At 35.2% G+C, this 15,865-nt stretch overlaps 1 protein-coding gene across 1 annotated transcript in view; it reads left to right on the top strand.

Annotated features, from left to right (window-relative positions):
* The first annotated feature begins 4,182 nt into the window (after nt 1-4,182).
* LOC147069638 (nardilysin-like) overlaps nt 4,183-15,865 on the top strand; it is a 41,771-nt gene continuing 30,088 nt past the window's right edge. The window contains 5 exon segments of the mRNA XM_085950858.1: nt 4,183-4,352; nt 7,640-7,877; nt 9,627-9,767; nt 14,859-15,027; nt 15,126-15,334. Of these exon segments, the coding sequence (XP_085806984.1) occupies nt 4,183-4,352; nt 7,640-7,877; nt 9,627-9,767; nt 14,859-15,027; nt 15,126-15,334 (927 nt within the window).

Below are 15,865 nucleotides of genomic sequence, written 5' to 3'. Positions count from 1 at the left end.
AAAAAAAAAACAAAAAATAACGTGTGCACGTAAAAATTTATTGCCAGTAATAAGACCATAGACTAATATACTAAAAAAAGTAGTTTTTTAGTACTATTTTATCCTATTCGTCTAAATTTTATTGTGGGTCTATTTTATTTCATCTGATTAAAAAATACCTTTATTTCAGAGACATTTTTTTTCATTATCACTTCGAGAAATGAAATATTTTTTAACTTCAATTAGACTAATGGCTCAAATAGACTCTATGACAATCGGTCATATAAATGCCGAAAAACCCGTTTCTTATGTTGGCGTCCTGTGTCACAGGGTGTCACAGAGTGTAAATACGATGTCATAGCTGTCATACAATATGTATGTATAAATGTCGGAATGGCATAGATTTGATCATAGACACTAAAACGCTCTTAGCATATATGTGCCCGATCGTCATATAGTCTATTTGAACCATAATTAATACTAATATTTAATTCACGTTTAAGTACTTAAATTGTTATTGATCTTTTTTTTTCATTTTTAAAAAGCCTTTTCTATAGCGATGTTTTATACATTCGGATATTAAATAATAAATGATGTAGGTACATACAAAATAATATGGTGCATACATACAAACTTATCTGAAAAATAATTAGAAGATAAAAAGAACTTTTTATATAAGTAAGTACCTACTTACAACGTTTCTAAATTTTCTATTGAATCATAATATGACTAGATTAAACGATCAAAAAAATTGTACTTGATAGAAATAATACTGAAATGTCATATTGATTTCCATAGTAACGTAGGTATATATTAATATTAATAATTTAGTTGCTAGGACCCACTTAGCAACCAATAATAGTTTTACTTTTTACGGATTTCTTCCGAAATAACTTTTCATACAAAACAGAATTACTTAACTGAAAATGAAATCAATTCTACTTAAAGATGGCTAAAAGTATTAAAAAAATGTATTGGCATTGCGTTCTGATATACCTATTCTAAGAGTTTCAAATGTCTAGCTAGTCGGGAAGTTAGTTAAAAATCGATTGCAAGATTTGTACCGGACAAATAAGAATACGAGCTAAGAAAATTTTTGTAATGATTGGAGAGCCACAGTCTAAATAGGTAGGTATTCGAAAACTACCCAATCAAAACTTGTAACTGGACAGAATCTGACATTCGAATCATGTTTTCAAAATGGCGTCCATATGGTAGTTCGTAGTTCCATTTTTGGCCGTTCTTTAGATAAGTTTGTAGGACTAAAGATAGTCTATGCTAGTATTAAAGTACTAAAGATAATACTGATACTGACTGACTGTATCTGTCATTTTCTCGACATATTATTGCGTTACCAGTGTCCTATGAACATTATAATATTTTTAGGATTAAGAAAAATTTAGATGATAAGTATTAGGTATTCGGCATTTATATATCGTGAGATACTCAAATTAATATTTTAGATATTTACACCATATTATAGAAGTTCAATAATTGAATTAGGTACTTATATTATAGTTTACGCATACGCGAACAAGAGACCGCTTTTGTTCTTATTATTCTATAATTCCAGTCATATTTTCTATGCAAAGAGTTCGTTTTAATATAATTACCTATACAGCGCTCGAAATGGAACATTTTACGAACCGGAGCGCTCGATAAATTTACGAAAATATTAACATAAGTATTTAATTTCATGTGTTATTTTCTAAAAAAAGTTGTGTTTGATTTGTTGTTATATGGCTCATCTACGCTCGCTATCTACGTGCGGGCCTACGTAGCTGAAACGGTAAAATATTTTTTTCCAAGAGACAGAGCGATAATTTTGGAGATTTTACGAACCGGAACGGCGCTCCGGTGCGCTCCGGTCCATTTCGAGCCCTGTACCTATATTATCATGTCAGACCAATAGTTTATTTTCATTTTATTTATATTTTCTAACGGAGAATCTAAACTACAAACTGTATAAAATCAACCTGGAATGATCAGGTTTTATAATCTAACGAATTCTATCATTGTCGTGTTCGATTGTCGTCTGAGTCAGCGGTACCAAACCGGTGGTCCGTGAGATGGTTTTGGTGGTCCGCCGAGTAATTTGAATATATTAGCAAAAAAGTTCATTAGTAACAATGTTTATTGAAGATAAGCCCTCGGTAAAATGTTCTTATTTGATAGCACTTCAAATCGCGAGATGTAAAAAACCGTATATGATTGGAAAAGATTTGATTAAGCCTTGCTTATTAATATCCTGTGAAGAGGTTTTTGGGAAACAGGCTGTCCAGAAACTGAAAGGAATGTCTATGTCCACCACCACTGTGCAACGCAGAATTAAAGACATGGCTGAAGATATTGAAAATCAAGTGATCGCACTTGTAAAAAATTCTACGTTTTATTCGATTTAACTTGACGAAGCAACAGACATAACTAACAAGGCAATTCTTCTTTGTTTTGTAAGGTTTGATTGCCAAGGAGAATTTATTAAAAGAATATCTTCCCTATTCGCTATTCTTGCCGGGTAGAACAACCGGCTCTGAAATCTTCAATGCAATTAATAGTTATTTCCGGGAACACAGTATAGAATTGAAGAAATGTGTGGGGATATGCAAAGATGGTGCCGTAAGCATAACTGGACATCGTTCAGGAGTTGTTGCAAAAATTAAAGACGTTGGACACCCAGATATCTTGTTAACTCATTGCACACAATATGGTCACACTGATTATCTTTCGGTTACCTGTAATTAAGGCTATACCTCAGCTGGGGCATGGTCTAAAAAGATGACGTGTGCCGAACGAAATATAATTTTTCATAAAAATTAAACACTATTTGTAACAATAATCAAGTCCAAAATTTCGTCGTACCTATAGTTGAAAATTATTTGCCGTTTCACTGAAGTATGCTCTTAATCTTTTATGCACCTCTGTCGGCGTAGAATTCATATTAATTTACTATACTATATAATATATATTGTATTGATTCTTTTTTAATAAAATGAAATTAAAAATGTTTTTTTTGCATTTTTCGTAATGGATATCTGTTAATACGTTTATTCATGATACTTTCTTTGTCACTATATTGACATATCGAATTTTTAACAAGTAGTGTGGAAAATACGTGGTTGTGGTCCGCGGGATTTAAGATTTTGAGTTTAGTGGTCCGCGAGGTCCAAAAGGTTGGAGACCGCTGGTCTAAGTCACAATATCATACTTAATATTATTGTCGACATGAAAACAATCAAAAAGTGGGCGATTAGGAAAAGCTTTGGGAAAAGTAATTTTTTAAAACCTTTGTCATACCTATAAATCTTATAAATGAACTAAATGGCTATAACTTATTCATGAACCATTATTTATATTTTGTACATTTAAAATAAATGAATATGTACGACAGTTAAATTTGTGTTATTGACATTTCAATAAATTTGTAACTGTTTTAGAGACAAATAAGTTATTGAATTAATTTTAAAGTACTGACAACACTAATTAGTTGTCAGAAATCGATATTCTGACAAATGGTCCGAAATCCAACAGATCCTATCACCCGATTTGGTTTGTTTGATTCCGTTTCAATGGAACGAATCTGTAACTGGCAATAAATTTTTACATGCACACCGGTGCTCCCAACCGTACTATAATAATTATAGTACTTGTACTATAATTTTCGTCGGCGTACTGTGTACGATATAAAACAGGAATAGTACGCCCAAAATACTATAATTTTGAATATCGGAAAAAATACGCAACTATAGTACTCAAATTTAGATATTTCCGTACTGTAAATTGGTTCAAAGTACTATAAGAAAATTTGGAGAACCTGGAAAAAAAATGCTCGAAAAACGTAAAAAAGGCCCTTCCTTAACTTTGGTTTAATATGATTTTATTTGAATTCGTCGATAAGCGTTTTTGGTCGGAATAAAAACGGTGTCTCAGAATTTTTCATATTCGCCGTTATTTTTTTTGGTGATAAGCAAAAACCTACAAGTACCTACATTTTCAACATTATAACAACGCGTACGCCTACTATAATTTTTGACAAAATACTATAATTTCTCGGACCACGTACTATAATTCGGTGACAAAAAGATGGCTATACTGGTGCACACGTTATTTTTGTTTTTTTATTATATAAACAATAAACATGTGAAATATAAGTCAAATCGAGTGTCATTTTTTAACCGGTGCTTAGTTACGTTAACATCAATTAAAATGATAAAATCAGGTCCTAATTTAGAAACCGGTGGTCGCAAATTGAAAACATCTATTCGGTGTAATCCTAAAACAAAGCCAGAGCGATTTCGTCTTACGGTTGTAGAAAATCCGAAGATAGAAGTGTTGGAAAACCCTATACAGTCGGAGTCTGACAAAAAGAAGTACAAGTAAGTCAGCTCTCCATTTACAACCATGGAAACAACATTCACCTAATCATTTACCTATCTATCCCCCAAAAATCACGGATTTAAGTTAATATTTTAAGAATATTGGGTACAATACCCGATCTATTGCTTGACCCTTAGGTACAAGACCCTTTAAGGGGGAGAGGCATGCCAACAAAGAACCTAGCGGAAAAATACGAAGCTTGCAATTTGAGATTTTTTTTGATAATTTACAATTTCAACTGTATTAATTAATAAATATGTATCTGAAAACATTAAAAATATATATATTTTTTTTTAATTCAAAGATAAACTTACAATTTAAAAAAAATGTGAATTCGTTGCAGGGTCACATCTTATTATTACATTGTATTTTACGGCCATATTTATTATTAAAATTTAGTTTATTAAGTTTTCAATTTTTCGTCGTGTAGATTTTTGACTAATTCATCGTTTTAATGTTTTTTTATATTTATTTTAAAAAACATCGTTTTTTATAAAAAATATAAAGGGGTATAATTTGAAATCCTTTTTATTTATATCTTATTTAGTATGGTTCCAATATTGATGCTTGATTTGATATTAATAAAAAGTATTTTTAGTTATACACTTTTATCTTTTTATAAAACTCAATGTTTTTTAAAATAAATATTAAAAATATTAAAACTATGAATTGGTCAAAAATCTCAATAACAATATAGAAAACTTTTGACCATAAAATAATAATATATAATAATAAGAAATTCACATTTTCATAATATTTTTTTAATATTCTGAGTTTTTCTTTGAGTTAAAATAAAAAATATTTTTCTTTTCAATGTTTTCAGAAACATATTTATTATTTAGGTACTTAATACAGTTTAAATTGTAAATTATCAAAAATATGTCTCAAATTGCAAGCTACGTATTTTCCGCTGGGTGCCTCTGGTAGTTAGTGGTATCGCTATTTCTTTCTCCTGTCACTCAGGGCTCGAAATGGACCGGAATGCACCGGAGCGCCGTTCCAGTTCATAAAATCGCAGTCTCCTGAAAATATGAATTTGACCATCTTAACTAGATATGCCATATAATTAAAAATCTAACACACTTCTTTTTATAAAATACACATACAATTTGACAACTATGTTAATGTTTTTGTAAAACTATCGAGCGCTCCGGTTCGTAAAATATTCCATTTCGAGCGCTGCTGTCACTCAATCATGGCCCACACACCTTGAAGCGGGCCCCCAGGCCAAGATCTTTGTTAGGCCCCCCTACCTATCACTAAGATTAAAGGCATTATGGCGCTCTACAGTAACTTTATCCAAATGGTATTCGAGGTAAAATTAAAAGTATTTAGTATATTTTTTAGCAATTTTTTAGCATAATTGCATGCTTTAAAAGCATAATCAACATTAATATTTGAAGTAAATTAGTGCCGCAGGCGACTTTTTTACTATTAGGATCAAATTGTGATGTGTGTTTATTTCACTTATCTGGTTGACCCACCACGCCGGGCCCTTAGGCTAGAGCCCTGTCAGCCCCCCGTTTATGGGGGCCATGCACTCAATACAGCATCAGCTGTTGCTCGAGAGAATTATGACGAGTGTATCATGTTTGGTGTTTTGTACAAGCTATCGGGTGAGTACCTACCATTATTGAAAAACAAAAACAAAAACAAACGCAAATTCGTCAATTATTTTGGCAGTGTCAATTTGGTTTAAAATTTCTTGCTCTATATTATACAAAATGGCTATAGGTACTATTTTTTAATCTTTCCTCTCCCATAGTAGGTATTTCTCAAATATTTTTTTACACGCATTAAAACAGAAAATGATCTTTCACCTGACGCAAGACATTTCTTTGGCGGCTCGATAGATGTCTTGTGTGGTTTTAATAGTGTCTGTTTTCTTTGAGAAATATTGAAAAATGGTCAAATTCATCTTCAAACGTACAAACATCAACGTCCTCTTTGTAAATATCCATCAATTTTTTTTATCGCATTCCTTTTTTCTTCCATTGATAGATTCCAGTCAAAAAATATTCGAAAAGACTCTATAACTATTTCATATGTTTGTGTCATTTGCGATAGTTCTACCTTGGCCTTATCACATATTATGACATAAAATAAATTTACTTTGAAATCTTCTCTAGTTGTAAATTCATGTCCGACTTCTTTGTTTTCATCAAAAAACATTTTTCTTTTTTGTTCTCTGGGAGTTTGTCCATATTCATCATTAAAGGATAATCCTGATAAATCAGTTGCCTCTTTTTCAACTTTTTCATATTCTTCTCGGAAATTATTTATGAAATTTTCTAATGACTTGAGTAGAATAGATCCTTTCAATAGTTCGCATTGCATTGTTTGGTAGCGAGACCATAATAAAGTAAATGATGAAATGCACCCAATCACAGAAATTATCAAAATCCGTCTGTATGACAATTCTTTAAAGACATTCCAAGATCTCGGGGCCCCACGCGGCCGCTTAGTCCGCTTACCGCTACAATATACAATACATATAACTAGGTACTGAAATCGATCATTAATAATTGTAAAAATTTTGTGAAAGGAGCTGGATTGGGAGGTAAAAGATTTTGTGATGAAATGTGACAATAGGAGGAGGGGGGTTAAATATTACCGAAAATCATGTGAAGTGTGTTATATGGACGAACCCTCAGTGGAATAGTGGTTATGCAAATATGGAAAAACAAATTTTCAAATGTAAAAAAAGCTGATGGGATTAGTCACTACTTGAAAGAACAACACAAAAAATATTAAATCATATGTTTATTTGAATGTTGTGACGGTTGAGACATTTGTCACGTGACCTAGTTGACATGTAAGCTAAGGAGTGATTGGTTGATATTTTTAACTGGGCATATCCATATCCATCGTCCCATGCCAGTAGTGGGATAATAGCGGTGGCAGTTATGTTTTGTTTAAGTATAATATGACCATGCTCTATCTGTTTATTTGACTATATCTATGACTAATGAAATAGTAACTTCAATTACTCCATTTTAGTAGCTCAAAATATTAAATTGCATTGCTGTGATTTGTATGATGCATTACAACATGCATTATTCCTTAATTAGTATTGATGTTGAGATGACAATCATCCAGCTGTCATAGCGCTCAGATGGCATCGTCCAATCAGCATAATTCAGATGGTGCGGCCAAATTGTCGTAGACTCCGTGCATCAGTTCATTTAATTGAGATAATTTGGAATTACTATCTGATTGCAGTACCCCAGAGCCAAGGTGCACTCTTTGAAAACTTCTGACCTATTGCACATATTCTTCCTTAAAGGCTAATCCAGCTGGAGAATGGACTGCGAGCATTGTTAATATCAGACGTGTCCCCGAAGAAACCGGCGAGTGGGGTAGAGGTGGCGACCACGTCTTCGGAGGATGATGATTCTCCGGAGTCGTGCACCAGAGGCGACGGGGAAGACAGCAGCAGCAAGGAGGTAGACACTCATAACGGAGACAACAGTGAAGAGATGGGGTCGCAGCGTAAAGCTGTAGACACCGGTGAATCACAAAAGGTTAATTTGTATATGCTTATGAACACCAACTATAATGAAAACTAAAAGTGATTCTATTCCAAAAGAGTTTGCAATAATATAGAGAAGACAATATGTCCTGCAGCTTTTAGCCAAATAAATGATGCAATTCAAGGACTCAGACACCAATAGATCTTCGAAGGTACACCGCCTCATTTATCAAGCACTTGCCTGTTACAAGGAAATTCGACTTACGACTTTGGTGGTGGAGCTGAACCCCGTCATAAGCCGAGAACTCACTGTAATGTGAAGTTCTCTGCAAATGAATCTGCAATGCAAAGTCACTTGTAGCTAATTTAATCAGTGAACCGGAGGTTCCTTTTTTGGCTTCCAGAAGGTTTCTATCAATATTCTTGGTTAGGTACCTCCATATTTGAAACCCATAACCTCATTTTATTTAGATTTTGAATGATTTCAGAGTTAAGGGTTACGTTGGAATTAGGGATTCCAATCCCGGGATCCCGAGCTATTTTCGATACCTATGAATCCCGGGATTGATAAACATAATCCCGGGATTTCGGGATTGATTTTTTTATCAATTTTTGTGGAAAATAAAATAAAAGCGAAAATATAACAGAAAAAATACTTTTAATAAAAAATAACTACATTAGAAATAAACTGAGTTTGAATAAAGTTTGATTTATACCCATATGTAGGTTGCCGATTCATTTTATTTTTTCACATAAATTATTAAAAATGGAAAGATTGGAAAAAACAATGCTTCGCACTTTTAACATAGTAATTCCACCATAATCTCATACGTGTTACGGCAGTTTCATATTTGGCTGACTAATTAGATTTATGAAGCGGAAAGGCCATAAGTACGCCATGATTATTTGCTTTACTATTTTAAATCTCGCTAATCCATTCATAAAGTCTTTACTATCAGAAACAGCAATCTCCTATTAAATTCACATTATTATTTATATTATAATATTATTTACTCCGTTAAACTTCTGTATTTCCAAGATTGAACGTATGCGATATTAACAATAAATGTCTTAAATAGTATAAATTATACTAGATTTATTTTTGACCGATTTTATCAATGTTATTTGTAAATATAAAAATTTTGTATTAACAATGGGAAAAATGCCAATCCCGGGACCAGTCCCGGGATCAGAATTTTGGCTCGGGATTGGATTCCCTAGTTGGAATAGATTCTTCGGATTTTTTAAATCTATGTTAATTTTTTTATTAATTAATGCTGTACACGGAACATTGTTGTGGTAAGCTATCACGTAATTAATTGAAACGGTCCTCATTTCTAAAGCAAACCACACATTATTGATTGTGCAATTTTATTATTTTTTTGGTTATTAGAAAAAAACTTTTATCTACAGTACTTAATGGTGTAATATTAAAATCATGGTTATAAAATTGTCAATCGAAACCACACAGGATATCAAAACAATCTTGTTTATTTGCGCTAATCTCACTTTATCCAAAATAAGTGGTTGATTCGTTCAAATATGGCAATTCAAATCACAAATATTTACAAAATGACTTTATTTTTAAAGCCAATTTATCAATTTATGTTTATATGCTTTTTTTTAATGTTCCACTAACTTCCTTGCGGCTCCAACCGTCTCAATTCCTCATGGCAGTAGCAAAGATTCCCTGCTGGAAGGAGATAGGCTAGGGGTAACTGAACGAAAGTGCTATTAGAGTTGAATTTTGGTTCATCATTAGTTTACTTAGAATTACTTACTAATATTGTCGATATTTCAGGCTGCCTGCGCTCTGTGTGTGAACGTTGGAAGCTCGAGTAATCCCCAGCACATCCAAGGATTGGCGCACTTTGTCGAACACATGCTCTTCATGGGAAGCAAGAAGTTCCCCGAAGAGAATGACTATAGTTCCTTTATTCAGGTTTGTATATTGAATTAACATAATTCGGCAACATGCCCATTAGAAAAAATATTGGTAACAGGTGAGATACGAAATTGCATCCATTGAATTCCACGAAATCTAATTTATAATTAACTAGCTGACCCGGCGAACTTCGTACCGCCTCAGAATCAATAATCTTGTGTTAACCTATTAGTTGAATTAAATTCATTTTTTTATTAAGTTAAAATGAATATTCAAAATGAATTAAGTTCAATAAATGTGCAAAAATCAAACCAAAATGAAATGGATTACATAGTTTTGGTTGGTTCAGATTTCGAAGCATGATGACTACCGAGCCAACCTTCAGTTGTAAATTGTGCGGTGGCAAGCCAGGAAGATCCAATGAGTTTAAAAATTCAGTTGGCTAGTTGGTTGCTTCGTCTTCGTTTGTTAGTGCAAGAACGTAGTGGTCGCGCGGGGGTGGCGCGCCGGCATCTTGCGAAACTCAAACGTATAACCGTGTGTAAAATGTTCTTAGACAGTGTCTTTTTTCGGGCATAATACACATGGCTATACGTTTGAGTTTCGCAAGACGCCGCCGTACCACGCCCGCCAAATTACTACGGCCGAGCACTTACACAGTCGATAGAATTGAAGGAATGCAGTAGACCAACGATTTGATTTTGAATTGTGAAGTTTAAGTGATCCACATCTTTGTTCTTTGCCGCAAGAATTGCTCGTTCACTCAACCAATTATTGTTGACACGAAATTGCAAAAATTCAGCGGAAACGAAATCAATCCGTTTGATTCGTCGACAGGAACACGGCCGTTACCGATAGTCAGAAATTGCTTAGAGAAATCTTCGGCAGACGGATCGTTTAGCAATGTAACTCGCATGTTTGTCGTCAGCTGAAGGTTCTTCACATAGCGCCACAGAGTCAATGATTTGAGGCAAGCATTTATTTCATCGGCAGCGGTCGATCTTGGAATGACTGGTAGTGTTTGGCAGAAATCGCCAGATAGTAGAATCATTGCGCCTCCAAAACATCTCTCACAATGCGCGGTTGTGCGCCATTCTAAATTCATCCCAGGTGATGATTTTACTTGCTACCAAAACTGTGGCCATTGCTGAATATTTCGCAATATTGCATATCGGTTTTTCAGTCGTTTGAAGGTTTAACGGCAATTTTAACGCTGAATGAGCCGTTCGGCATCCTTTTAGCAACGTGGCCGCTATCCCGGAAGAAGCAACTGCTACAGCAATTTCGGATCTCGCACGAACAGTGGCCAAAATCAATGACATGAGAAATGTCTTCCCAGTTCCACTGGGCGCATCGAGGAAAAATAAGCCACCATTTCCATCATCAATTGCCTTCATTAACGTATCGTGCACTACCTTCTGTTGGGGATTCAACATTAGTACATTCGTTCGAGCTTAGTTAGAAAATTAGTTCAATGCATCTCGATCATTTTCACGTTCACGTTCCAATTCTAGATTGAAAGCGTAATTCACTCCACGATGTGGCATTGGCATTCCTAACTTGACTAACAAACTGCCGCACATGAGGTAACACATGTCTTCGATCAAAAGGAAAACCTGGTTATGTATCTCCTTATTCACCTCGAGATCAGGATTCCCTGAAATAACACGAATTCGATGTAAAATGTCTTCTGACATGTCATCCTTGTAGTTTTTTTACAGTTCAGGTGGATTCGATGGGAAGCATGTTGAAATAATGATAGCAAATAATGTGCGTATCTGACTTGGAAATGCAGAAACAAATGCTTTAGCGATTGTCATGTCCCAATGAGTATCATTTTCAAGCAAATTGAGCTTTTGACATGCAGCACGAAATGTTGGGCACACTACACCATTGACAGTTCGAAGTGATTCAAATGATGTCGGCCCACGAACATTTACCAGCAACAACCGCAAGTAGAATCATTCGCCATTCTTCGGATGAACTGTGTAAATGCGACCAAGAGCATCAGTAGAATGCACATCCGGATGATCAGGAACCGCATCGCCTTGCTTCCGACGCTGAAATTTCTTCGATGAAGCGTTCCAAGTGTAATAATGTGGCATCTTAGAGTAGAACAACGTTCGTGCAAACGGATCGCTTTGGCAAATCGAAAAGAAACTGGTCAATGTTGGCGCTGGAGATATTTCAGCACGTTGAGCAACATTCGATGCGTTGAAATAAACTTGTTGACCATTCTCCAGATGCACCGCCAAATGTACAGCAGTGGGATGACGTTCATGAATGGGGAATGAGAGAATACGCCAAAATGCTTCATTGCAGCTCACATATCGACCAACTTGATAGTGCGTGATTTCATCATTGGTATTGGGAGTTTGAACGCCAAAAACTACAATATCGCTGCCTTTGCTGACATATTTGCAGATGTATTTGATGGATTTCACTGAATTGCAAAACTCCACGTTGCAATGCGCCTTAAATGTTTTTGAAAAAAGTGGCGAATACGGAACAATCCAAGTGTTGTCGACCACGATATCGTTTCACTTCATTTTCGTTGTGATAGTTCTACCGTTATCATTGGGTGATCGACGCCGATACAGTGGATAACCATCATTGGCAGTGATAGTCTCCGCCGTTAAACTTCATGCAGAACGCTTGGAACACTTGCCATGCACGCTGATTGGGGGGGGGGGGTTGATGGCGCCACACTGTCCATGAATCATATCGGTTTCGGGATCAGGAATCTCGGCACATATGATGTCATCTTTTTGGTCTGGTCGAATTCTTTCGACTAACCAAATAAGAATGTGTGCATGCGGCAAGCTTCGTTTTTGTCATTCAATCGAATACATCCAGCATCGAGTTTCCCAAAGACGCGATGCTTAACAATGTAGTTCATCAGCGACAGGATTTTTTGTTTGAAGACACGTGCCGATCACTTGATGTTTGTCCGGGGAGTAGCAGTTGAACAATTTCTATTCATTTCGGATTTCATGTAAAGGTGATGAATAGATCTGGACGACCGTAATGACGAACATATTTCATTGCATCTTGCGCATATTCATGCATATGACGTGGGCTGCCAATGTACATCGCCGATAGAATAGTCAATCGACCAACATTAGCTGCATCTCCTACGGTGCTGATTGCATCGCGTAAATGAATATACTCCTCCGATCGCAGTTTGGCTTGGTTCAACCGAATGAAAGTGAGGCGCTCCGTCTCGATTTTAAGCAATCGACGAAATTGCAGCAAATAGTTGTCAGCATTTTGACGAATCATCAAATGATAAACACTGGAAAATTAATCACATAATTCAAAATTACATAATGAAGCAGTTATCGATGCACACACAATCACAAATTTGATAACCTCACAAAGTGAACATCTTCGAAGGCAACTTACCGTTTGAAAATCACGATCGAAATAGCTATTTGCGCACCTAGCTGGTAATCGGCTCGATTATTCACGTAGATCGATTGTCGAATGAAGTTCGAAGGATGGATTTTGAAATTGGTAGGTAAATAATGAGCAATACCAGCAATGAGATCATGTAATTTTATTCTTGGCTTTATTTTTGGACGCTGTCGAAGAAGTAAAAAAGATTCAGGCAGGACAACTTCCTCCAAAATTCACCGGAGTATACAACAAAGTCTTTCGAGATTATCTGAGGCTGAACTCAGGCCAGGGGGATGAAAGTTCCATACAGCGAACGTGACCACCTAATACTCAGTTTTCAGAATAGATGGTAGCATGGTCACACACGAAGTCGCATGATACAAGGCCATTTCAATGACCAATCAGAGCTCACCCATGGTCCAGCCAATCAACATTCGAGCTTTCGATCAGTCTTTTCAAATTTCATGTCAATTCTACATGATATTTTCAAAACAAAAGCAGTCGTCCAAGTGTCAAGTGTCAGAATAATATTGCTGTTCGGCGTTTTTAAACCATATTGATAAAAGGTTTTGCAATCCGATAGCTGATAAAATAAGTTAATGGGTAAGTCTACTTTTATTATATTATGTTTATAGGTATATACAATTGTATGCCCCTTGAAATTTCTTTGCAGTCGTGGTATCGAAATAATGATAGTACCTTCCTATTGTAATTTTCACGTTTGCAAATCTACCAAGGCAAATATAAAAAATAGGTAGGCATATAAAGAAGATTATGTTTGAGTAAATTACGTACCTACCTATATAAAATGTCTATATTATATTTGCGCATTCTTACAAAAGTGTAAATGGCGACCATTGTCATTTTATATTTTGAGATTAAGTAGATTTTAAAATTATTGTTTCAGAATCTACATCAATATGTTGTTGATCGTCAAGCGATGAAAATTTATAAAGAAATCTTCAAGCTACACAATATATGAAATAATTAATGAAGTCATCAATCTGACAGGAAGTGCTGACAAATCATTTCCATGGTGGGAGTGCAATACTATTATTATTATTACATAATTATGTCCTCATAAATTTATATTGTTACTCATAATTTGTCAATATGATTATCATTGCAATAAAGTGTACCTATCTGAATTGAAATATCGACTTTTATTCATTTTTGTCACAATTTCGTTTTTATAGTTATAAATACTTTTTTGGGTTCGGATCTATGGTTCTGTCATAGCCAAAACTTCTAGTCACGCCAATAGATGGTACCAATTATAGGGGACATCTTCTTGTATGGAACTTACGAATCTATATATATATATATATATACGTCTGTTATCTATGACTCAGGCTGAACTGAAACAACCTGTCAAAGGATAGATAATGCACACAACGCCTTTCATTTGTTTCTTGTTTATTCTTTCTGTCATGTATCGTTGTATATGGATTTAAATTTTGTGTGATTTTCTTTTATTTTCGAATGCGTGAGGTCATTTTTAAAAATGTCAAAATATATGAGAAAATGAATTGTCTTCATAATGTATTTTTTCCGTGATTTATCCGATATTTTAATAGTTATTCTGCTATTCGGGGCGGAGACAAATCTAACAAATCAAAGATCATAAAAATCGGTCCAGCCGTTCTCGAGTTATAAATGGTGTAACTAACCCGACTTTGTTTTATATATATAGATTAATAATAATATTTACCAATAACTCTTAAGCCATGATCATGTTTTAATTCACAGAAAAACGGTGGCAAAGTCAATGCGACAACCGGCTCTGAGGAGACCACATTTTTCTTTAACGTCGAGAAGACCGCCCTGGATGAGGCTATGGATAAGTTCGTCCAGTCCTTCATTTCACCGTTGATGAAACAGGAGACCATGCAGAGGGAAAGAGAATCTATAGAGTCAGGTAAATTATCTGTCTATTCATCGTTTACTTTTAATTTTATTTCCGATTAAGTATCACTTCTGGTAAAAAGGTCAGAATATCTTACGTACACGTTTCAGAATTCAACTTGGCATTCAACATGGATATCCGTAAAGACCACCTGCAACACCAGTTGCTGCCTGAGGGTCACCCGGGCCGCTTCTTCATGTGTGGCAACTCCAAGTCTCTGTCCGCCCCCAAGGGACCCTCAGACCCCGTTCTGTACCAGGCCGCTCATGAGTTCAGAAACAGGCATTACAGTGCTCACAGGATGACTGTTGCTGTCCAGGTATGCGTCGTATATGGTGTTATTTTCATAGGGTAACTAAGGACTCATAGTATGCATCTAATAGGTTGAGCAAGTGACTAACATTCATTTCTCGTAAAAACAAGTCTGTTAATATAACCTCCATTCTGTGGAAGTCCATATGATCCTCTTAGGATTGAACATGGTGATATATGTATGTATGTAACCTAAGACGTAATCCAGTACATAAGGCGCTGACCTTTCATCCAGCTAGGGTTCGATTCTTGATGAGGTCACATTATATTTATGTGATTTTCTCAAAGCGTGGGTGTTTGTTTCACTTCTATTACTATACTACTGTTTCACTACACTACTGTCATGGCCTGTGGTAGTGCTAAAATATATATATATATACAGTCGAACGTGGTTATTACGAGGAAGATGGGACCGACTGAATTTGCTCGTTATAAGCATTACCTACTCGTTATATTGTTAAATAACATTTTTCGCGACACGTTCTATTTAAGTATAGAACATAAATAATCTGAAAATTATCCGAAAAATCCCCGAAAC

This window comes from Rhyacophila brunnea, unplaced genomic scaffold (genome assembly GCF_057557595.1).
Source record: "Rhyacophila brunnea isolate RB1 unplaced genomic scaffold, BYU_Rbru_1.0 scaffold_23, whole genome shotgun sequence".
NCBI lineage: Eukaryota > Metazoa > Arthropoda > Insecta > Trichoptera > Rhyacophilidae > Rhyacophila > Rhyacophila brunnea.
This window is presented reverse-complemented; position numbering and strand designations above follow the sequence as displayed.